General features: G+C 38.8%; 1 protein-coding gene and 1 long non-coding RNA gene across 10 annotated transcripts in view; one reads left to right on the forward strand and one right to left on the reverse strand.

The window, feature by feature from the left end:
- The window catches only part of AK9 (adenylate kinase 9), a 127,437-nt gene that overhangs the window by 57,314 nt on the left and 44,203 nt on the right, over nucleotides 1-25,920 (reverse strand). For all 7 annotated transcript variants that reach the window (XM_038554914.1, XM_038554912.1, XM_038554915.1 and 4 more), the window contains 5 exons: nucleotides 23,831-23,979; nucleotides 12,880-13,036; nucleotides 11,936-12,050; nucleotides 9,913-9,983; nucleotides 7,532-7,690 (listed from right to left, as the gene is read on the reverse strand). In XM_038554914.1, coding sequence (XP_038410842.1) covers nucleotides 7,532-7,690; nucleotides 9,913-9,983; nucleotides 11,936-12,050; nucleotides 12,880-13,036; nucleotides 23,831-23,979 — 651 coding nt within the window. The remainder of the gene's footprint in view (nucleotides 1-7,531; nucleotides 7,691-9,912; nucleotides 9,984-11,935; nucleotides 12,051-12,879; nucleotides 13,037-23,830; nucleotides 23,980-25,920) is intronic.
- On the forward strand, nucleotides 634-20,040 carry LOC111098393. Of its 3 annotated transcripts, none has more exons than XR_005368131.1 (8): nucleotides 634-685; nucleotides 959-1,275; nucleotides 3,598-3,708; nucleotides 7,553-7,579; nucleotides 9,934-10,064; nucleotides 12,610-12,715; nucleotides 13,139-13,328; nucleotides 19,486-20,040. It is a non-coding gene; the product is annotated as an uncharacterized LOC111098393 (long non-coding RNA). The 3 variants fall into 3 exon arrangements; XR_005368132.1 differs by having other exon boundaries at nucleotides 646-685; nucleotides 1,117-1,275; XR_005368133.1 differs by lacking the exon at nucleotides 3,598-3,708.

The following is a 25,920-nucleotide window of genomic DNA, read 5'->3' on the forward strand; positions in this document are numbered from 1 at the left end:
TTATTTTTAAAGATTCTATTTATTTATTTGAGAGAGGGAGAGAGAGAACATGAGTGGGGGGGGAGGGGCAAAGGGAGGGGTAGAAGCAGACTCCCCACTAAGTGGGGAGTCAGGCTGAGGGGCTCGAACCCAGGACCCCCAGATCATGACCTGAACTGAAGTCAGATGCTTAACCGACTGAGCCACCCAGATGCCCCTAGGTGATTCTTTTTAAAAAATGTCTATTTATTTGAATTCCCATGTAGTTAACATAACGATGTTAGATTAATTTCAGGTGAACTATATGGTGATTCAACAATCCCATATATTACTCAGAGCTCATCAAGATAATCATACTCTTTATCCCCTTCACCTATTTCCCCATCACCTCACCCACATCCACTCTGGTGACCACTAGTTTGTTCTCTATATTGAAGAGTTTGTCCTTGGTTTGTCTCTCTCTCTCTCTCTCTCTCTTCTTTTCTCCTTTGTTCATTTGTTTTGTTTCTCAAGTTCCACATTTGAGTGAGGTCATATGGTGTTTGTCTTTGACTGGTTTATTCCATTTAGCATTCTACCGTCTAGATCCAAATGACAAGATTTCATTCTTTTTTATGACTGAATAATGTTCCATTGTATGTGCACAGCACATCTTCTTTATCCATTTATCACTGGACACTTGGGCTGCTTCCATAACTTGACTATGGTAAATAACGCTACGATGAACACGGGGGTGCATAAATCTTTTCAAGTTAGTGTCTTTGTATTTTTCAGTAAATACTGAGTAGTGTGACTACTGGATCACAGGGTAGTTCTATTTTTATTTTTTTTGAGGAACTGCTATAGTGTTTTCCACAGTAGCCGCTGTGCATTGTGTCACTGGTTTGCATTCCCACCAACAGTGCACAAAGGTTCCCTTTTCTCCATATTGTTGCCAACTTACTGTTTCTTGTGTTTTTGATTTTTGTCATTCTGACAGGTGTGAGGTGGTATTTCCTTGTCCTCCTGATGAGGAGTGATTTTGAGCATCTTTCCATGTGTCTGTTGGCCATCAGAAACCTAGGTGATTTTGATGCGGATCATTTACTGTATACACAGTAGTCTCCTCACCCATAGTTCTGCTTTCTGCGGTTTCAGTTAACTGTGGTCAGCCGCATCCAGAAGCAGATGATCCTCTTCTGACATACTGTCGGAAGGTCGACAGCAGCCTAACGGTTACGCCACAATGCATACATCACTCAACCCAGTTCATCTCATCACGATGGCATTTTATCATCTTACAGCATCACAAGAAGAGTGAGTATGGTACAGTAAGATAATTTGAGAGAGAGAGAGAGAGAGAGACCATATTTGTATCCTGATTTTGGACCTCTAGCCTCCAGAACTGTGAAAGGATAAATTTCTGCTGTTTGAAGCCACTAAGTTTATGGTAATTTGTTAATGGCAACCCTAGGAGACCAACACATTTCCCAACAGTCTACTTGAAAACAAGCATTGGAGAGTAATGTGGGATTTAGTGAAAATTTAGCAAAGGAGCAACGAAGGGCACTTTATATTATATATCCAGTAGCAGACAGTGTTGCTAACTCACTCTTCTTTTTCCGGGCAGAGCTGTGCTTTTGTTCTCATGTTACCCTTCTCTGCATGGCTGAGGGAGGGTGACCCCCAATCTCCAGCTCCAGGAATTTATCCTGATTGCCACAAGCCCAAAATGTTGGTTGCCGCGGTGGCCCAACGGTTTAACGCTGCCTTCAGCCCAGGGCATGATCCTGGAGACCCGGGTTCAAGTCCCACATTGGGCTCCCTGCATGGAGCCTACTTCTCCCTCTGCCTGTGTCTCCGCCTCTGTCTCTCATGAATAAATAAATAAAATCTTTTTAAAAATGTTGGTTCCTTTCCTTCTGATATCAGGGGAGGGGATGTAACTATTGATTTTGAGAGTGCTGAGGTTTAGTTTAGCCTTTTTTTGCGGGTAGGAATCCTGAACTCTGGCCTTTTTAGAAGTCACATAAAGCTGATGAAGAACAAATCTTTAAGTGCTAGCCAGGTGATGATGATGCCAAAGCATCACTTGCTTTCCAGACATAGCATTAGGTGCTTTAAATAAGATGTTCCTACCCCTCTAAAAACTGTTTGGTAAATATTCCTAACCCTGTTTAACAAAGCACTTGAGGTGCAGAACAATGACATAAGGTGTCATATAGTAGCCAAAGTGAAATGTAAAAAATGTTAAAGAGATCATAGTGAATACCTGCACTCAGAGCTTCAAACATTCTAAGCCTCTGGCCTCTGCCTCTGCTGTTCAATCTCATCCTCCCCCACTTCTCTCTTGCTCACCATGTCCCAGTCACACTCAATTCCTTTCTTGCCCATTGAACTGTGCCCACCTCTGAACCTCTGCAGTAGAAGGATCTTTGCACAGACCCTTTTCAGCATTTCTGCCTTGCCTTGTCCCAGATGACACTCTTCCTTGATCATGATGTTTAGTCTTGCCTCTTCCAAATCACCCCACTGGTCTCCACCTTGCTCATTCATTAAACAAACATTTATTGAGCATCTACTAGATCACTAGGCTCTGCTTTAGTATCTTCATATATTTTACCCATAGCACTTAACACTATCATAAATCATTTTAGTTATTACTTGTTTTATTCTTTACTCATAGAATGACAACTCCTTGGCTATCTTGATCACTGTGGAGTCCCTAGTACCTAGGGCAGCGCCTGTTTCTTTGCCTGACACTTAGAAGAGATTCAATAAATATTTATTAAAAGAATGTATTTCCTAATGTTTATTAATAGCTGACTGTATTACAGGACCATGAAAGGCTTAGAATAAAGCATCGTGATGAGAGCCAATGGTTACTCTAAGCTCAGCTGCTTGCAAGTTCCACGTAATTGCCTATACCTAAGCAAATTGAGGACGATCAAAGTGATTAATTAGCCTCTGAATGCATCCAAATGTAATGACCCTGAAAGCACTGATTCTAAGCAACACATATGTCATTCCATTCTAAGAAGGCTAGAGTGAAAACAGGTTTGTGATGAAGCTTCAGTCATCCTGAGTATTGACAGAGGAAATGATTACCTTGTGGACCAAGACAGAGGAAAAGATGTATTCTCTAGCATGAGGCATTAAAAAAAAACAAAAACAAAAACAAAAAACAAACAAACAAAAAACCTATTGTGGCTATGTATTAGTTTCCTGTGGCTGCCAAAAAAAAAAAAAACAAAAAAAAAACTGCCACAAACTTGGTGTCTTAAAAGAAAAAAAAAAAAAGGAATGTATTCTCTCACAATTCTGAAGGCCAGAAGTCAGAAATCAAGGTGTTGGCAGGGCTGTGCCACCTCTGCCGTGCTAGAGGAGAGTCACTTTTCACCTGTTCAAGCTTTTCTGGGCTGCTGTCACTCCTTGGCTTGAGGCTACATCATGGCAAGGCAATGTCTGTTTCCACCTAAACATGGGTTTTTCCCCTGCATGTGAGTCTGAGCTCCCTCTACCTCCCTTGTATATGGACACTTGTTTTGTTTTTGTTTTTTTTTTCTATTTTTCCTCACTGTATTCTTTTTTTTTATTTTTTTTTTATTTTTTATTGGTGTTCAATTTACTAACATACAGAATGTATATGGACACTTGTGATGGCATTTTGGGCCCACCTGGATAATCCTGGGTGATCTCTGCATCTCAAGATATTTAGTCACATCTACAGAGATCTTTCTTCCAAATAAGGTAAGATTGGCAGGTTCTAGTAATTTGGATGTGACATATCTTTGGCAGCCATCATTGGCCTACCAAATCGGGGGACTCTGGACAAAGCTTAAAAATTCCAAAAGTAATGGATTTATGTTAGAACGGTTTTTTTCTTTTTTCTTTTAATTGCAGTAAATTCAAATAACATAAAACTTACCCTCTTAACTATTTTAGGTATACAGTTCAGTGGTATCCAGCACATCTACATTGTTGTGCAACCATCACCACCTTTCAGCCCATAACTCTTTTCATCTAGTGAAACAGAAACTCTGTACTCATTAAATAATAACTCCCCACCTCCCCTGAGCCCCTGGCAACCGCCAGTCTACTTTCTGACTTTATGATTCTGACTATGTTAAGTATCTCATATAAGTGGAATCATACAGTATTTGTCTTTTTGTGATTAGACAGGGCAGTTTTAGGTGAGAAAAAAATTTGCCTCCTTAAGTAATTTAGAGGAGAAGACCCTTGGATAGAAGAAGTAATCACTCGCTAAATCAGATACAGGCCCTTCTGTGAAATAGAATATGGCTTAATATGACCGAAACAGATACATTTTACAGAAGCGAACCTGCCCTGGAGAAGCCCAGTTACGTCTACGTTGTCTAGAATTGGGCTAGAATTGACCCTAACTAGAGTAGGATGCTGGCTTTAGAACATCCAAAGTAGGTTCCCTGGGGGGAAATAATCAGATAAAAAGCAACAAAAGTAAATTGTCCCCTAGACCTGTTATGTTAGTAAATACTAATCGTGAGATATTGTGGATATTGGAACTATGAGGATATGTTTGACATGTCATATTTAATAGATGTCAGTATCTTTTATTTCTTTTGGTATTTTATGGCCTGTCTTCTTGCCAAAGATAGGTGGGTGGAAGAATTGTTGTCAAATTGATTAGATCCGGAAGAAAACAATGAGGTTTCTGGTCACACGAGTCAGAATGGCTAAAATTAACAAGTTGGGAAACAATAGATGTGGGCGAGGATGTGGAGAAAGGGAAACTGTCTCACACTGTTGGTGGGAATGCAAACTGGTGCAGCTGCTCTGGGAAATAGTATGGAGGTTCCTCAAAAAGTCAAAAATAGAGCTTCCTCACAACCCAGCAATTACACTACTAGGTATTTATCCAAAGGATACAAACATAGTGATTTGAAGAGGTACTTCCACCCCAATGTTTATAGCAGCGATGTCCACAATAGCCAAGATATGGAAAGAGCCCAGATGTCCACCGACAGATGAATGGATAAAGATGTGGTTTATATATATAGGAATATGACTCAGCCATCAAAAAAAATGAAATCTTACCATTTGCAACAATGTGGATGGAGCCGAGGGTATTATGCTAAGCAAAATAAGTCAATCAGAGAGAGACAGACAAATATCATGATTTCACTTATATGTGGAATTTAAGAAACAAAACAGAGGAACATAGGGGAAGGGAGGGAAAAATAAAATAAGATGAAATCAGAGAGGGTAACACACCATAGGAAACAAACTGAGGGTTGCAGGAGGGGAGTGGGTGGGGGGATGGAGTAACTGGGTGATGGGCACATGATGTAATGAGGGAGGACTCTTATATACAACTGATGAATCATTGAACTCTACCTCTGAAACTAATTACACTAATAATATGTTAATTAATTGATTTTAAACAAACAACAACAAAAAAACACTTGTTTTTACAGAAACAACAGCAACAACAACAAAAACAAAAACAACAACAAAAAAAAAACAATGAAGTTTCTGGGTAGGAGCTCAAGTCAACAGAGGCATGGAACTCCTGAAAGGAAATTGCATGTTTCATTCTGCTAACTCCTCTGTCTGGCACAGGGGATCCGATTTTATACTTATTGTCCCATAATGCTAATGCCAATCTCGTAGCAAAAATGATCTACATGGAACTTGGACTGCTCATTGTAAAAATTCCCCTTGGTCTTGGTTCTTTCACCAGCTGACAGCGGGTTCCCAGCACTTCATTGCTCCAGACTGGCATCTAGTCGCAGGCATCCGAACACGTTTAGTTTGTAGGATTAGTTTCTAATCCAATACTAACCTTGCCTGAGAGCATTTAGGTGCCTCATTCCCACCACAGTGGGGTCTCCCATCTTGCTGCTTTAAGATACTCTCTGGTTCCTGAGAGTATCTGACTTTCGTTGCCTGTAGACTCCTTCTGCCCTTCACTAGTCCACCAACTTGGACCTCTGAGGCAGGGCTGCCTTAATGAGTGTGCGACCAGCGCAGGTGCACAAGGTCTTTTGCCTAGAGTGGCCTCACATGTAAGATTAATGGTCTTTGGGAACACCTGGGTTGCTCAGTGGTTGAGCTTCTGCCTTGGGCCCAGGTGTGATCCTGGAGCCCCAGGATTGAGTCCCGGGATCAAGTCCCACATCGGGGTCCCTGCAAGGAGCCTGTTTCTTTCTCTGCCTGTGTCTCTGCCTCTCTCTCTCTCTGTGTCTCTCATGAATAAATAGATTAAAATTTTTTTTTAAAAGATTAAGGCTCTTTGGTTGTCATTTTGACATTTTTAGTAATTTTATCTTTGAACTATTTTGTAAGCAAAACAGGGACACCAATGGGACAAAAGAGAGGGCATGTGAGCAGAGACATGCACAGTATGCGTTTGCCGTCCCTCGCCCTCATGTTCTCATGAGCATCCCCGATGCCCTGTCATGACCACAGAATTCCAGGGGCCCACATATGAGGGAGTGTGACCGAGTGGTGGGGGGCGGGGAGGATGCCAGCAAGCAGCCCTGAGAAACCACACTTTCCTTTAAACTAGACCTTGCTTCAGATGCTGAAAGGTGATAGCATTCAGAGTCATGAACAACCAGGGAACCTTTCTCACTCATGTTACTTTCCTATATTAGCTGAACACTTAGGCTGAAAAGGATGACATGGAAGGAAAGAAAAAGATAGGGCAACCCAGAGTTCCAAGTCTTTCCTTAAGCGTTAGGAAACTAAAGGTAGAGAGTGTTCATAGAATATATGTGCATATTAAGAAGTGAAATAAAAAGCTCAGTTAGTTAATCATGCATGAAACTGATGTGATATTCTGTTAAGGATGAAATACATATAAGGGGAGCCGGGGTGGCTCAGCCGGTTAAGTGACCAAATCTTGGTTTCGGGTCAGGTCGTGATCTCAGAGTTGTGAGATTGAGGCCTGTCAGGGTCTGCACAGACCTTGGAGGCTGCTTAAGACTCTTTCTCTCTCCTTCTCCGTCTGCCTCTCCCTCCCACACTCATTAAAAAAAAAAAAAAAAGGAATGAAATGCGTACGCGTGTCAATGCTGCAAAATACAAATTGTGTAATTTTGGTGATTGTGCATATAAGTTAAATGCTCTTACATCTACGTTTAAAAATAGCATTGTAAAACATAAAGACGAACAGTAAAATTTACGCCAGTGAATAAAATTTAAAATTTTTCTTAGAGTGAGATTAATTAGCAAACAAAAAGCACCATGACAAATTGAGAAAAGAGGCCATGGGAGAAAAGAAAAAGCATGATATTTTAGTATGTTTAAAGGCACTGTTTCCTGCTTTTTGAATCATATGACTCACAGATTGCATAGCTGGCCCTACTCCTGAGTGCCAGCACCAGGGCAGAGAAGATTTGGCTTTCCTACCACACTACCAGCCATGTGATTTGGACTAAATGGCTGCTCTCTGGGAGCTCATGTCACCATTTTTAGCCTGCTTCCATTTGATTAACATAGAAAAGACACAAAGGCATGCACGCGCACACACAGATACATCCAATAGACATGAGTAGAATTAAGGACACAGCCCTCAGTAGAGTCTAACCTGAATCGAATTCTGTTTCAGGGCCCTCTGGTGCTTCAGACTCCTCAGGTAAGGATCCCTTGGTCTCTTTGGCTGCCTCCAGGGCCCCAGGCACTTCCTGAACTTCTGACTCCTCACCTTCAATCTCCTCATCAGCCTCTAGTTCAGTCTCTTCTACTTCTAGAAAAAAAAAAAAGTGAGAAATAAATTATTATTCAGTTTAGATCAACAAGTATTTAATTGGGTGCCAAGTATTCTGGTAAGTGCTGAGGCCAAAACAAAGAATAAGGAATGGCCCTGCCCTCCTGGAGCATGGGGTTTCAAGTTTTCTGGACTCTGGTGGAAATTTCTTCCCCCAGTGAATATCTTCCGAGGCCATCTGGTATGAGATATCTCTGGCATCCAAATTTTGATCTGAACCTGGTGATGAAACACCCAGAGCAAAACAACTTAAAGTGTTCCTGAGAGGTCTGGGTCTGTACCAGGACTGCAGTGCATGTGGCTTCTAAGTGGGTGACTTACACTGTGGTGACTGTTTTGTGTCATCAAGAGGAATCATGTGATATACCCAAGGAAGAAGCAGCATCTGCTGAATCCTACTAGGATTTGGGATGAAGTTATGTGCTATACAGCAAAACTCACAATGTCTTTCAACTGAGTATCTCTCATAGTAAAAAAAAAAATTATCAAATATTTCCAATATGCATTTATACGTTGTTATTATAGTTATTTATAAGTTGAATTCTTATCCATATTAGGTGCTTTATATAACACACAAATAAAAAAAGCTTATATAATGATGCAGAGGCGTGTAAAAAGTTCTAATACTTTTTTTAGAATTTAAAAAAAAGATTTATTTATTCGTGAGAGACACATAGAGAGAGGCAGAGACACAGGCAGAGGGAGAGGCAGGCTCCGTGCAGGGGAGCCCGATCCCAGGACCCCGGGATCGTGACCTGAGCTGAAGGCAGATGCTCAACCACTGAGCCACCCAGGCATCCCCTTTTTCTACAATTTTAATGGACAATCTGTGTACCAGGTAAGTTACGAATGCACAGAAAAGTGTTTTAAGATCTTTATACTATCTGTTTTACTAAGTATATGTTATATTAGTTATTTATTGTTTCATAATAAATTACTCCAAAACGTCATGTTTAAAACAACAATAATCACACATTATCCCTGCAGTTTCTGGAGTTAGGAATTTGGGAGTAGCTTAACTGGTGGTTCTGGCTCTGGGTCTCTCACGAAGCCAAAGGAAGATGTGAGTTAGGGTTGCAATCTCTGAAGGCTTGCAAGGGCCTGGAGGGCTGGCTTCCGAGGTGGCCACCCAAAGCCTGAACTGAGCTCCTCAGGAAGATAAACCCCGTGTTAAGTCCTGATCCAACATGTACAGAATAAAAATGGTAGTTGTTTTAGTTTTGGGGTGGCTTTTTGCCTACAAAGGAAAACTTAAATAGATTACTTTTCACTCTTTAGAGTCATGGACCCTTTGGCAGTCTGGTGAAACTTACCCTCCTTAGAATAGTGCTTTCAAACCCATCAAACAAAATACATGAGAAACCACTTATATTGAAATATAGTTATGAAGATATCAAAATGAATTTTGTGCTGTAGGATATTTGTGCATCTTTACTAATGCATTAAATAACAAGAACTAGCAACTGGCCTAATAAAACTACCATCACTTTGGAATAGTGATGAAGCATAAACAAGATCTATTAAATTGTAATGTGATATGAAAATATCTTTGTTTCTACTGGCAATGAAGTCAAGCTACTACTGATACTATTAGGGTTTGTTGCCTATATTCATTACGAAGTGAAGGAAATACTAAATTTCAGGTAAAGGTTAGTGAAAATAGAGTTGTAATTATTTTCCCCTTCAAGCTCACAGACCACTGAATTTGATCCATGAACTCCAGGTTAGGAACTTCAGTCTTAAAAAACTGTTGGAGTCTGTTCTTCTATAACGGAGATGAAAGTTTAAGTTCAAAGACAATGGGCATAGCAGGAGAGATGGGCTGTTTTCTCAACTCGTGCAAGATCATTCTAGAAGAAGTAATTCCAACAGCCATGTGTCATACATGTGACAAGGGCAGCCGTTTTAAGACATGCTGCCTACACTGCCTGCTGTATACATACACTGTAGAGGATGTCGGAGGTCTTTTCCTATGACTCCATTACTCTAGTGACCACATAATTTTTTATCCAAATGGAGACACTGAGAATGAAAGTGCCTCAAATAAATATTTCAGTACCATAGGCGTAGCATTAAACCTCTCATGGGCAGACTGGGAAATATGGTCGCACTGTCTGGAATTCACCTGAAATACTGCAGCTGCCTGCAGTAACAACACAAAATTAAATGACACATTATTAATGATATAAATCTGTGTTTGCCTTTCGCTTTCTCGTTCATAGCTTCCAACAGTCTTTGGTCTTCTATTCTCAATGCCTCTTCAGTGGCTTTTCTGAAATGAAAAGATCCAAAATTTAATCAACTTTGGAAATTCAGATATCTCACAATATTATAGAATTTGAAGCTTATAGTGGTAAGAAATAGAGTAAATTGTGTATAGTGTTCATTGTACTTAACTTTGTGATGTAAATGTTTAATTTGCTCATGTTGAAGCCACTTAATTTTCAGGGTTTTCCCCCCATTTTTTGTTTTGTGGGGTTTTTTTTTTGTAAGAAAAGTTGCAATGTTATACTTTAAAATTTTTTGGCTATTAATTAGGAACTCTGTCAAAATTAATAAAGAATTATCTAACTCTAAGCTGAAAAGGTAAATGGGAGAAGTTGTACCATTTCCCCTTTTGAGTAAGCCAGAAAAGTCCACAAAAAATGTTAAGTGACAAAAAAGTATAATATAAAACAATGTATAATAGAATTCAAAATTTGTATTTAAAGTTTACATAAATGATGATAAAAAGCCTAGAAGAATACTAATCAAATTGCTAATAATAATTATTTCTGGATGTTGCCACTATGAGAGTTTTTTTATTTATTATTTTTTGCATTTAAAAATTTTCTATACTGAATAAATAATTATCTTTGTACTAAGAAAAATTATTTCCTGATTTCGTTTCTCTTCAACACAGCAATAATGAAAGTTGAAGAGACCAGAAATATGGAAACTTAAATATCTGGAGGGAATCTGTTTTTCATTAGGGTTGAAGCCTTAAGCCTGCCTTAATGGTGAAGACAGGTATTAGAAAGTCAGTGAAGTGATGGAGAGGGTAGCCCGGGTGGCTCAGCGGTTTAGTGTCGCCTTCAGTCCAGAGCATGATCCTGGAGACCTGGGATCCAGTCCCACGTCGGGCTCCCTGCATGGAGCCTGCCTTTACCTCTGCCTGTGTCTCTGCCTCTCTCTGTCTCTCATGAATAAATAAATAAAATCTTAAAAAAATAAATAAAAAAGAAAATACTTCAATCTTATTTAGAAAAAGTGATGGAGAAAGGCAATATTTATTAAAAATTAAAATGTATATACCTTTGACCTAGAAATTCTATTAGCTTTTAGGAATCAGCATATTATTGCACAAAGAAACAAGTATAAGAGAGTTGACTGCATCCTTTTAAAAATAATATCAAAAACCTGTACCAAGTATTCACCAACAGGAGTCATGTAGAGCCCATTCATATAAGCTGCTCATGGGGCAGCTGGGGCAGTTTTCCTATTTTATAGGGCTGTCATTCTCCATATTCAGTGTTCGCTGCATCCTTTCCCCATCCTGTGAAAATCTAGTTACTTCTTTTCTCTTCAAAAGATATTACTACAGTTCTTATAGAAGATACGTCAGGAAAACAGTAATTAAAGCCATTCTTTTTAAAAAAAAAATATTTATTTATTAGAGAGAGAGAGAGAGAGCAGGGAGAGGGATAAGGGGAAAGTACATAAGAGAATTTCAAGTAGACTTGCTGTTGAGTGCAGAGCCCAATGTGGGGCTTGATGACTTGGGGCTTGATTGTGACCTGAGGCAAAAGCAATAGTCGGAAGCTTAACTAACTGAGCCACTCAGGTGCCCCTTTTACTTTTCATCAAATAATTTCTTTGATTTGTGGATACTAGTCAGCAAAATTATTTAAGTCACAGATAAACATGGTAAAAAGAATACTCTTATCTGTGGTCACTTTTTTTGTTTGTTTTTGTTTTTGTTTTACAATGTCTTCTGAGAGCAAACATTTGTTCTAGAATAAATCTGATTTGGGGCTATGAAAACATCCACAACTCAGATGCACTTAGACATTCTGAAAGTATTTGTAAAACTATTGTTTTTCTTAGAATTAATTAGAATTGGATCTACTTAGTAGACCACTGTTTTGATGTTAAAGGCATTTCATAAATGTAACTTGTAAGTAGCTATTTAATAGCTATAAAAAAATTCATCAACTTATTTTATTATGCTAGGCAGATTTTTACCTTGCTGCTTCTTCCTCTTTTTTTTTCTTTTGTAGTTCATCTAATAATCTTTCAAAGATCTTAGAGTCAACCTCATGTTTATTCTCTAAATACAGTCTATTAAGTAAATATTTTCCTGAAATACAGATAAAGAGAATAACATTAATTTTGAAGCTCTATAAAATATAATAAGATGCATTTTGGAAATTAATGTTGAAAAATTATTTCTGCCTATATCCAAATAGATTTCCCTTTAAGTATTTCTCTAAATGGACCGTAGGTTCTTCAAAATATTGAGACTGTCTGAAATCCTTTCTAAGAGGTATATATCGGCATTGTGAAAATAACTAAAACATGAAAAGAGGTGGTATATCATATTTTCTCACTGAAAACTCTTTTTCAAATACATTTCCTTAAAAAGCAAGACAAAAGAATATTCTTGGCTTCCATGTTAAAGATTAGTTGGCCATATATGTATGGGTCAACTCAACTCTGGCCTCTCAACTCTATTTCATTGGCCTAGGTGTCTGTTCTTACATCAGTACCATATTGTTTTGATTACTATAGCTTCATTCAAAGTGACAGAATAATTAAAATTTAGTTCTGCTATCTTTAGGTACTTGATATTTCCCATTTGAAGTGAATAAGGACTAATGTATAGTCTTTACTCTCTGCCTTACTTGTTTTTCATTTAGAAGTTATAATGATGACAGGGTGTTAAGTTCTCAGCTCCAAAGAATAAGTGTAAGGACCTGATGGAACAGCCAATGATCCAGCACACCATTCCTGGCCATATACTTGGTGAGAGGGTGCCTCATTTTGTGTACCTCTGGGTTGTGACGGGATGGCTCATGTGGTATTTGTATGTAGGGAGAGTGGAGGGCTTTCCATTTTGTATTTTAACTAAATGTATTGTCAGCATTAAAAACTTCACTTTTAGATTTACATGATAAATATTTACCAACCGTTGTTTTCTGTATCTGATAAACAGATTATTAAATCCGGTATAATTCCTTTATCGACTAAGACTATCCACAGCTCTTTTATAGTAGGGCAGTTGTCCACTATCCATCCTCCATACTTTGGGGCACCAGAACACCTATTTGTGTTTTCTTCCACTACCTGTGGAAAATGACACACTGATATTACCATCATAGACAGAGAAGTCAAGATACTCCTGGTGCAAATCGTTTTTGCAGACCTTATCTTCTTATAATTTTTCAGAGTTATCTTTTGAATTCTTCTGATTCAAGTGGAGGCAAGATGGTGGAAGAGTAGGGGTCTTCAACTCATCTGGTCCCCCAAAATTACCCAGATAACTTTCAAAACATCCTGAACACCTACGAATTCAACCTGAGATTAAAGACAGAACAGCTGGAATGCTACAGAGAGAACCGTTTTCACTTCAAACAAGGTAGGAAGGTGAAAAAAATAAAAAATAAAGTGTGAGAGGGGAACCACAACTAGCTGGGCAAAAGCAGAGCCTCAAAAGCCTCGGGGCACAAAAGCCCAGCCCGGGAGAAGCTGGAAACTTTAAAAATCCATGTCCCTGATGGGAAAGTGCTTAGCAGGGAAATCGAGCAGAATTGCAGGAGGGGCAGTGAGGCCTCAAGATTCCTGGAGTCACTATAAGAGGAGGGGGTGCCCAGGGAAAGCTCACTGCACACTGGGGTCCAATCTCGGTAAAGAGCCGTAGCACCACATCAGAGGTGTTTGGGAGAAGCCCCCCTCCGGTTCCGAGGGCCAGCTCCGGAGCTCCCTTTACCCCAGAGCCTGTCAAGGGGCGGGGCATCTACTCCCGGGCACCCACACCTGAGAATCAGCACAGCAGACCCTCCCCCAGAAGAACTGCTGGAAGGACAAGGGAAAAGTGAGTTTACTGAACAAGCAGCACTGGAAAGCTCCAGGACTGAGGGAAAATAGTATATAAAAGTAGACGATTGTTTTTATTTTTCTTCATTATGACTTGTTTTTATATCAGGTTAAAATTTTCCAATATTTTTTTCTCTTTTCTCACCTTAACTACAATATTTTACCAACTCTTGGTTTTTAAGCTTTTTCCTTTTTTGACTTTCATATTTCTACAATTACACATCTTACATTTATTTTTCAGTTCTGGATTCCCTTCAACGTTCAATTTAATTTTGGTAGATAGGAGATACGGGTTTTTGTTTTGTTGTTTTTTGTTTTTTTTCGGTCTTGTTTTGTTTTACAGTGGTGGAAGTCAGTACCTTCTAACACACGGACCAAAAGACACCCTGAATCAAGTGGAACACCATGTTGATTCATTCTGTGAGACTATACTTTCTCTTCCTTCCCATTCTGTCCCCCTCTTTTATCTTGTTTATGTTTTTATGGTCGATGTTGGGTCTTTATATAAGTATTGCTGGTTTATATAAATTTGGAATTGAGCATCTTCTAACATACAGAACAAAATACACTCAGAATCAAGAGGATCACCCTCTAGGTCCTCTCAGGAAGATTAAATTCTCTCTCCACTACCACTTCCTCACCACCACCCCCTTTTTTTCTTCTTTTTGTTTTTTACTATTTTGTTTTAAAATTTGTTTTTCATTTTAGTGGTCCTTTTGTTTTATTTTGTTCTGTTCTTTTTCTTTTATTTTCTGGTCTCTGACCTCTTCATAATTGTCTAGGGTGCATTTTACTTAGGTTGTGGTTGATATTTTTGACTCAGCTCACTCATATAGCCACTCTACACTGGAAAAAATGACTAGAAGGAAGAATTCACCACAAAAGAAAGAACTGGAAGCTCTCCTCTCTGGCATAGAGTTATTGAACGTGGATTTAAATATGATGTCAAAAATTCAATTCAGAAGTAAAATTATAAAGTTACTGGTGCCTCTGGAAAAAAGCATAAAGGATTTTAGAGACTCTGTTCCTGCAGAATTGAGATCTAATCAGGCCAAAATTAAAAATACTTTAACTGAGATGCAGTCCAAACTGGATACTTTAACTGCTAGAGTTAGTGAGGTGGAAGAGAGAGTGAGTGACATAGAAGACAAGTTGATGGAAAGGAAGTAAGCTGAGGAAAAAAAGAGAAAAACAATTAAGAACCTACGAGGAAAGCCTTGGGGAAATAAATGATACCTTGAGAAGGAAGAATGTATGTCTAATTAGGATTCCAGAAGAGACTGGGAGAAAGAGAGAGAAGGAGGACCACAAAATATATTTGAACAAATCATAACTGAGACTTCCCTAATCTGGGGAGAGAAATAGGCATTCAGATCCAAGAGATAGAGAGGACCCTCCCAATAAAAACCACTCAACACCTCAACATTTAATAATGAAACTTGCAAATTCCAAGGATAAAGAGAAAATTTTTAAAGCAGCTCGAGACAAGAGATTCTTAACTTATATGAGGAGAAATATCAGATTAACAGTAGATCTCTCCACAGACACCTGGCAGGCCAGAAAGGGCTGGCACAATATATACAGGGTACTAAATGAGAAAAACATTCAGCCAGGAATACTTTATCCAGCAAGGCTGTCATTCAGAATAGAAGGAGAGATAAAGAGCTTCCAAGATAGACAGAAACTGAAAGAATATGTGACCACCTAACCAACCGGCTCTGCAAGAAATATTAAGGAGGACCCTGAAAAGAAAGAGGGAGCCCAAAGAAACAATCCACAAAAACAGGGACTATATAGGTAATACGATGACACTAAATTCATATCTTTCAATAGTTACTCTGAATGTGAATGGGCTACATGATCCCATTACCATTCAACTGATCCTCAAAAGAAAGCTGGAGTAGCAATCCTCCTAGCAGATAAATTAGAGTTTATACCAAAGACTCTAATAAGAGATGAAGAGGGACACTATATCATACAGGATCTATCCAACAGGAAGACCTAACAATTATGAATATTTATGCTCCTAATGCAGGAGCTTCCAAGTATATCCATCAATTAATAACCAAAGTAAAGAGTCACTTGCCATCAGGGAAATACAAATCAAAACCACAATGAGATACCACCTCACACCAGTGAGAATGGGGAAAATTAACAAGGCAGGAAACCACAAATGTTTGAGAGGATGTGGAGAAAAGGGAACCCTCTTACACTGTTGGTGGGAATGTGAAGTGGTGCAGCCACTCTGGAAAACTGTGTGGAGTTTCCTCAAAGAGTTAAAAATAGACCTGCCCTAAGACCCAGCAATTGCACTGCTGGGGATTTACCCCAAAGATACAGATGCAATGAAATGCTGGGACACCTGCACCCTGATGTTTCTAGCAGCAATGTCCACAATAGCCACACTGTGGAAGGAGCCTCAGTGTCCATCGAAAGATGAATGGATAGAGAAGCTGTGTCTATGCATATAATGGAATATTCCTCAGCCATTAGAAACGACAAATACCCACCATTTGCTTCAACGTGGATGGAACTGGAGGGTATTATGCTGAGTGAAGTAAGTCAATCGGAGAAGGACAAACATTGTATGTTCTCATTCATTTGGGGAATATAAATAATAGTGAAAGGGAATAGAAGGGAAGGGAGAAGAAATGGGTAGGAAATATCAGAAAGGGAGACAGAACATGAAGACTCCTAACTCTGGGAAACAAACTAGGGGTGGTGGAAGGGGAGGAGGGTGGGGGGTGGGGGTGAATGGGTGACAGGCACTGAAGGGGGCACTTGACGGTATGAGCACTGGGTGTTATTCTGTATGTTGGCAAATTGAACACCAATAAAAAATAAATTTATTATTTAAAAAATAAATAAATAATAAAAATAAAAAATGAAAAAAAACAAAGTAAAGAGATACTTAGAAAATAATACAATAGTAGTAGGAGACTTCAACATGGCACTCTCAGCAAAAGACAGATCTTCTAAGCAGAACATCAACAATGAATTCTTCTGACTCAAAAGAAAAAAAAGTCATTTAATTTTAAAGAAACACTTAATTTTAAAGAAATAAAGCTAAGTTTTAAAAATTAAGAACGAGAAGCAAAAGCCCTTATTAAATAAATATAACAATACATTTTGCTATCTGTTATTCAGTATTACAGATCCTGATTTAGGAGGTCTTGGGTAGGGCCCAAGAGTGTGCATTTCAAACATTTCCCAAGTGACAGTGGTCCATGGACCACTCTTTGAGTAGCAGGGGTCCAGTTCAGCTTGCTGGTTTTAATGACAACACTCTTCACTTCCCTCTTGCTTTTTATCCCTCAGTGCGAGAGCTGAGAAGGTACTGACATGGTTTCTAAAAGCAGTAGGAAGGAATCAGGTGAAAATAAACCTTGAAGGTGCTTAAGGAGTTCTGCTAAACTCTGCCCCCAGCCTCCCTCTGGCAGTACACCAACTCTGAGGGGTTCAAGTTTGTGTGTCATTAGGTAATCATAGGATATTAGAAATCAGAGGGGAAGAGATGTCACGAGGATGGGTATAACCAGCTTCTGCAGAATTTTTTTTTTTATTTTTTTAAATTTATTTTATGATAGTCACAGAGAGAGAGAGAGAGGCAGAGACACAGGCAGAGGGAGAAGCAGGCTCCATGCACCGGGAGCCCGACGTGGGATTCGATCCCAGGTCTCCAGGATCGTGCCCTGGGCCAAAGGCAGGTGCCAAACCGCTGCGCCACCCAGGGATCCCGCTTCTGCAGAATTTAAGATTACCTACCTACCTACCTACTTTCCATCTGAATGAAGAGTCCTTTATTTTTTTAATTTTTATTTATTTATGATAGTCACAGAGAGAGAGAGAGAGAGGCAGAGACATAGGCAGAGGGAGAAGCAGGCTCCATGCATCAGGAGCCTGACGTGGGATTCGATCCCGGGTCTCCAGGATCGCGCCCTGGGCCAAAGGCAGGCGCTAAACCGCTGTGCCACCCAGGGATCCCTGAATGAAGAGTCCTTTAAAAGAAGAATTTTAAACACCTTGAAGTGCTTAACATAGAGAATTAGGGGAAACAAGAGAAAACTATTAAAAAAGAAATATAAATGAAATAAGTCAGACAAAGAAAGACAAATACTATTATAATCTCACTTATATGTAGAATCTAAAAATAACTGAACTCATAGAAACAGAGAACAGATTGGTGGTTGCCAGAGGTAGGGGTGAGAGTGGGGAGAATAGGTGAAGGTCGTCAAAAGGTATAAATTTATAATTATAAGGTAAATAGGTCCCGGGGGTATAATACTCAGCATGGTTTGACTATAGTTGACAATACTATATTGTATATTCGAAAGTAGCTAAGAGAGTAGATCTTATTAATTTTGATCACACACACACAAAACTAATATGTGAAGTGATGGTGTTAACTAAAATTATTGTGGTAAACATTTCACAATATCTACATATATCATTATGTTGCAAACCTTAAACTAATATAATGTTATATGGCATATACAACTCAAGCTGAATAAAAGAAATATAGATGGTTAATGAAAATTTTACTGTCCAGTTTCAATCAAAGATATTAAAATGAAAGCAATACTGAGATATAATTTATAGGGAATCCCTGAGTGGCTCAGCGGTTTGGCACCGGCCTTTGGCTTAGGGTGTGATCCTGGAGTCCCAGGATCAAGTCCCACATTGCGCTTTCTGCATGGAGTCTGCTTCTCCCTCTGCCTCTCTCTCTCTCTCTCTCTCTGTCTCTCATGAATAAATAAATAAAATCTGTTTAAAAAAAAAAGAGATATAATTTATAATTTCTCCATCTAAGTTTTTTTAAATTAATGCCTTCATAGTATTTTATCAAATGAGTAGATCTTAATTTGTTTAATTGTTCTCTAAATATCTACATAATTTTAAATTTTAATATAACACTGTGATGAATATCTGTATATACAAATCTATGCCCAAATATTATATTAGGTTAGATTCCTAGATTATGTGTTTTTATGTCAAAAGGTATAAGGGAATGAGCATTTTAAAGACCTTTCACACACATTGCCACATTGCTTCCAAAACATCTGTATCAATTTTCACTCTTTCTATTTGACCATCTCATTATAACCTCACTAGTATGGATTTTTATATATTTTTGAAAATCTTTGGCAATTTGACAAGAACTTGTATCCCACTGTTTTAAGTTTCATATTTTTTTCAAAATTTGAACATTAAAATTTCCAATTAACCACATGCATTTCTTCTTTGATGAAACAATCTGTATCTTTTGCCTGCTTTTTTTAAAAAAATATATTTTTTATTTATTCATGAGAGACACAGAGAGAGAAAGAGGCAGAGACATAGGCAGAGGAGAAGCAGGCTTCCTATGGGAAGCTCGATGTGGGACTTGATCCCAGGACCCCAGGATCACACCCTGAGCCAAAGGCAGATGCTCAACCAACTGAGCCACCCAGACATCCCTGCCTGCTTTTATATATGGTATTCCATTTTCCTTGATTTGTAAGAAATCTTTATATTAATGAATTAATGTTATATTTATTATAAATACTTTTTGACCTTTGTCCTAAGATTATGATTTTCATGGTGTTTTTATAGAGAGAATTATTATTAAGTAGCCTCTCTATTAAGAATTTGCTTTAAGACTTTTCCACTGTGTTTGTGCAGGTCCAAATGCAGGTTTTCATTCTGATTTTATCTCAAAGGACTCTGAGAGAAGGGAGAAGGTGAAACATTATGGGCACATCCACTGCCTCAAGGGAAGAGGTTCTGAAGGGAGGCACTCAGGCCTGGACATTTCAATGCCGAGGGGAGGAACATTTCCAGAGGTGAGGACTGACAATATAGGTTTTGGGTGTATCAGCAAAACAGCTTAGGTGTAGGAATCTGTTGAAGGAGATTCCCCAGTTGAGATTATTGTGGAGAAAAGGGGGAACCTTCCTTAGGATTTCCGATCTTAAAGAATTCCAGAGTGTATGGTCCAAGAGAGCAGTGGTGGGACTCAGCCTTGTGGGGCAAGTGGTAGGGAGGGGGCCCCAGGGAGGCCTTGGTGCATAGTCTATATCTGGCCTAGTCATCACGGGAGCCATGGAAGTGGGCTCTCAGATGTTTGACTAGCTGAAAATAAAGTGGCATTCCCTTTGGACATCCTCAGGGGAGGGTTGAGTGGGAGAAAGTAATATTTAGAAAAATGGTATAACATTTTCATGCACTGTTCATCCTTCTATCCCTTTGTGATTTTAACTTAATAAAAAATTTCCTCCTGCATTTAAATATGCTAACTCTGGATTCCTGTATTCTATGCTATTCCCTGTTTATTTTTAATTTTACCACTTGTGAGTATGTGTAGATATGTACATATACATACATATATATGTTTATCACTTGTATATACAAATATTTACCACTCTGAAGAAATATACCTGAGAGAGAGCGATTGAGAGAAGAGATTGGGAGAATCAGAGGAAGTACATGACACAGAGAGACATGGGAGGCACAGTAAAATATCATGACCATGTGAAGAACACAGATATAAGGGCAGAAATGGAGATGTTTTAGAGAAAAAAATCATGTGATGAGGGAAGCAGAGCAAAAATGATGTATCACACAGGGAAGGATGCAGTGACTAGATAAACAGGCTGCAGTTATGATGTGCAGCTGGATAGCTCATGGGCTAGAAAACATTCACTGGCAGGTTTGACACAACAGCCTCACTTCCCTTGATGTTGTTCCCTTAACATTTTTTCTGTGAGGTACTGGGCAAATACCTTTGGCATAAGTCTATGTAACAGCTTCAGTCAATGCACTTGTGTAGAGTAATAGGAGCAGAGAGAAGTTCCCAGTGTCCCCCACTCTCTGCTTCTATTGTGTGTCTGTAGCAGGTCAAGGCAGAAACCAGGTAAAAGTGCAAGCAATTTTGTATAGAAAAAAAATTTCTGTGCCTTCTCCATCGCAAGGGAGTGACTCTTCTATCTCTTTGGTAGAAATGATACCTATCATTATTTCTGTATTTTTAAGGCTTCAAAATATTGATAAGCTACAATTCTAAAAGATTCTAAAAGGAGCTGAGATACAGATATGTTTCAGAGTCTTCCTTAACCCATCACTCCAGGAGCCATGCCTAACTGTTCAGTTTGCAAATGAAATAAAACCTATTCTCTTTTCCTGGACGTGATCATATATTAGGCCCAAGACCATCACTTATATCTGTTCTGTATATGGGCTATGAGCTTCAGATCAGAAAATGAAATGTAGTGGGAAGTACAACAGAAAAAGAGGCTAAAATATGATTACAGAAACAACAATTTGAAAACAAAATAGGACCACAGCATTATCTAAAATACATCGAATACCTACAAATAAACCTGCTGAGAGATATTGAAGACCTCTATACTGAAAACTATAAAACAATGTGGGGAGAAATTAAAGACCAAGATAAAGTAAGGCTTTTCTATGCTCATGGGTTAGAAGACCCAATATTGTGAAGATAGTAGTTTTCATCAAATTTATTTACAATTACAATGCACCCAATCACAACTTCAATAGGGGTGTGTGTGTGTGTGTGTGTGTGTGTGTGTATGTTTGCATGTGTCTGCAATTTGATAATTCTGAAATTTATGTGGAAGTGAAAAGGACCCATAATAGCCAAGATACTCTTGAAAAAGCAAGCAGAACAAAACAGCTTATGACAGAGAAGGATGCAGTGACAGGAGAAACAAGCTGTTGAAGGATTCTCTCTTCCAGATTTCAAAAAAAATTTTTTAAGGGTTTTATTCATTCATTCACGAGAGACACACAGAGAGAGATAGAGGCAGAGACACAGGCAGAGGGAGAAGCAGGAGGTGGCGCTTAACCGCTGAGCCACCAGGGCTGCCCCAGATTTCAAAATTTATTATAAACTTACAGGAGTTAATATGTGTGGTAGTGGAATGCAGGTAGACAAATAGGTCCATGGAACAGAATGCAGTGTCCAGAAATAGATCACACAGACGTGGCCACTTGATTTATGATAGTGGGGAAAGGTTCGTCTTTTCAATAAATGGTGCTGGAACACAACTGGATATCCATATTAAAAAAAATGAACCTTAATCCTCATGATGTGAGTTTTTTTTAAAAAATCCGTGTAAAAGTATGTATGTATTATTATTTGTCATTGAAGTATGATTGATATACAATATTATATTAATTTCAGGTGTACAACATAGTGATTCTGCAATTAAATACATTAGAAAATGCTCACCATGATAAATGTAGTCACCATCTGCCACCATACAGAGTTATTACAATATTATTGACTACATTCCCTATGCTGTACTTTTCATCCCCTTGACTTCTTTCATAACTTGAAGTTTGCACTTCTTCATCCCCTTCCTCATGTTGTGGTTTTAATTTGTATTTTTCTGATAATGAATGATGTTTTTTTTTTTTATGAATGATGTTGAGTACATTTTAATATGCTTATTGGCTATTTGGGTATTTTTTTGTATGCATAAAAATTAATCCAAAGTGGACATCAGATCTAAATATGAAAGGCAATGCAAAATTTACAGAAGAGAACCTAGGAGAAAATATATCTTCCTGATCTTGAACAGCCAAAGACTTCTGAAATAGGACATAAGAAGCACTACCTATGAAAGAAAAAGTTAATAAATTGGACTTCATTAAAATTAACTCCTAGTATTCAGAATAGAAGATATTTGTAAAGATAGTTGCAACACTTCTAACAAAGGACTCATATTCAGAACACATGACTATAAATGAAGACAAAAATAAACTATTTAAAAATGAGCAAATGACATAAAGGAGCACATTTCTTTATCTGGCTACTTTTTTTTTAAGAACCTTATTTTTCTTGTTTTAGAGCAGTTTTAGGTTCAATCCAACTACTTTCTAAAAATAGCCTTACTACTCACAGAGACCATCAAAATTGATGACAAGTCAATCTCCTACACAGGTCTCTGTTCTCTTGAGAAAGACAATCTGATAAGAGATTTGATGTTAAAATCTCACGTGGTTTAAACTCCTCCACCATCCCAGAGTGGCAGTTTATCATCTAGTGACACTATATACTTCCTATATCAGAGGTCTTTTTAGTATTCCTTGTAGATGTGTATCTTCTAGAATAACCTCTGAGGAGAATGAAGGAAATTTTCAGCGAAGGGCAAAGATGGGACTTCCACAGTGCTAAAGATGTCCCTTACCTGTGTGTCTCTCCTCCGGGATACTTTGTCTCACTTTCCATGCGGAGATGACAGCCCTGGTTGCAGGTGGGATTCCTACACCCTGTACATATGTACTTACCACATAGTACATGATAACTCGAAGATTGGATTATGCCTCAGCCTTCCCACCTGACTGATAGCTCCTTAAAGAGCTGTGTTTAATTCATCCTCATATCCCTAGTAGTTAGCACATTACAGGGCAATAGTAGGTCCTCAGAATTTTCCTGAAGTAACCAACTGGTGTCAGAACAACTTGAGGAGATACAGAAGAAGTTGCAAAGTTGAAAGCTCTCTATGGAGAGCTTGGAGGAGACAGCAACTCACCTTGGGTACAGTCTGGGGCTCCAGGAGCCCACCAAAGAAGATTGTTGAGAGTCCAAAACAGATTTGTTGTCTTTGACTTTTGCCCTGGAAGCTTACTCAAGGTCTCTGTACAAAATAGATCCATATGGATATATTGTTTCTTATAGGCCAAAGATAAACCTTCTGATTTGCCAGCGGTATAACATACCACCTGAGGCTTTATTTTACCCTTAGATTGAACAATCACTTGTGTGTCCATTCATTTCCCTTATGAATACATGTTCAAGGTGGTCGGGTGAAATAAATCAGCTATGGAGTGAAATTTGTCTGTTTCCAACTAATTAGCTCATAGATGAAATACCTAACTTTGGTATTGGCTTCACGGGCACGATATTTTAACCAACTGAACCCCATTAAAGAAAAGTTAATGAAGAATTAATTTCAAAGCTATGAAATGATATTGCATAATTGTTGATATATTAAAAAATTACCAAAGGGCATAAGCATTCGGATCTGGATTTCTTACCTCTTTGATGATTTCCTCTAGGATTTCAGCATGTTTTTCATACGGCTGTTCAAAGTTCATATCCTTCGTCATTTTTATAGTCTCCTCTAGTATAGAAACCACCTCTGGATGCTCTGCAGTTACCTCTTCTATTGAGTCTTCTAATAGGTCTAATGTAAAATAATTTTAGTGGACAGTGCTATTGGCAATAGAACATGATTGCTAATACTTGATCCAAGAAAGTACTAGTTTTGTGTTACCACGGTACATGCTTTAAGAAGAGGGAGATAGACTAGGGAGGAAAGGTTAAGTCAGGAAACATAAAACATCAGAGCAGTGGCTTAAAGCCAGTGTATCAGAATGAAAGTGAATGAGGTAAGAAGTCATGTCCAGCAGGAGTCAATACCCAGGAAGCCAGGTAGAAGAGATAGGGACCAAAGGATTCCAGGGTCAAGCTAAAACGTGAGCATCTAGGGGATGAATCAGAAAACAAGATGAATGCTTCCAATTATAAGCATGGGACCATGTGAAACTGTGAGAGGATAAGGGGTAGGCAAGTAGGCAGGGGTGGAAGAAAGGGTGCCACAGGCTGATTTTTCAAGTGTTGTACTTCCTTCTTGCCCTCACTGTGTGCTAACTCCTTACACAGCTGAGTTGGCCCATAGGCTACATCATGATGTGGTACTCATCTACTCCTCTAATAAGACAGAAGATTGGCAGCTGCACCTGACTCCTCGACCTCTGCCTTTCCAGCTGTGCTTCCTGACCTGCTGCCCCAGTGCTCCATCACCAGGGTCTTCTGATAGAGCCCAATCTATCCTAGCCCAGAAATCTCCAAAGGGCCTTCCAAGAGCAACTGCTTACTGCCCTCTGCTGTGAAGTGGGAGGTTTGTTGTTGGGGATGTACAGAACCAGCAGTTCCTTGAGAGCCAGAGTGGAAGAGTCAAAAACCCACAATCTTCCTTCCTGTAGCCTTGAGAAGGTGGTATGATGAGGCAGAAATAACCAGGCAAAGATACCAAATGTTCTAGAAGCTGCTAGTTGTTCACTCAATATCCATTCTTCTCTTTCTTAGTAACAGAATCCTGATTTTGTTGGGGTCAGCAACGTGCCCAGCTAAAAACACTACATCTTCCAACTTCCCTTATAACTTAGGTGGCCCATAGATAACATGCAAGCAGATTTATTTTTTTCCCTGGTGAGTCTTCCTGTTATCTCTTTAAAGAGGAATAACTCAGCTGGGTGGAGCGCTAGTTTTTGTCCCTTGCCTTCTCCCTCTTCCTACTAAGCATATTGATATAACAGCTGAGTACCACCAGCCATTTTGTAACTTATTCTGGTAGCCACATGCTGGGGATGGCCAGCCCTTGTCTTCACAATATTCTTTTTCACCAAAACAATATATCACATTATCTTTTTGTGTGTGTGTTCTTGCATGTCTGTTTACAATAGAGTAGCCTTTAACATAGAGTATTAATAATTTTTTTAAAATCACATATTTCTCCTTCAAAATTCTGAAGGAATTATTTGTGATTTTCAGATCCAAAATCTAAGAGAATCAAATTACCCAAACATTAATTTTCCCTTTTTGGATTCCAACTTAAGATCTTGACCAGAGCCTTGAAAACTTCCTTTAAATGTAGATGGTTCACTGGTTTCTTTCTCATCTGTGAATAAAACATTGCTAACACCTAAAAACCAGTATTACATTGTAGGCGATTGCCAAAGAAGAGTGTGGTATGTATGGGTCCAGGGAACCAGGACTCGTGTTCCCAAATTTTTTTAAATTGAAATTACAATCACAGTAATTAAATAGGTAAATAGAAGGCACATAATATCCGCAGTGAAAATAATGACTTAACCTATAACAAATCCAAGAGAAATTTTAGTTTCATATAATGCCAGTGGATCTAAATTGGAAAAAAAAAATATATCAAATTTGCTGCTCCTGATGTAACTAACCATCTCCTGGCTTCAAGAGGTAAAGGCTTGCAGGGAGACTGTCTTTTTACCAGGGCATGCCTCTACCTTGAACTGCCTCCCCTACAGAGAAAACAGGCAGTACGGGGAAGGGGCTTTCTTTCTGTTTTGGTGCTAGGAACTCGGCAGCA

This window comes from Canis lupus, chromosome 12, assembly GCF_011100685.1.
Source record: "Canis lupus familiaris isolate Mischka breed German Shepherd chromosome 12, alternate assembly UU_Cfam_GSD_1.0, whole genome shotgun sequence".
In the NCBI taxonomy this organism is placed as follows: Eukaryota; Metazoa; Chordata; class Mammalia; order Carnivora; family Canidae; genus Canis; species Canis lupus.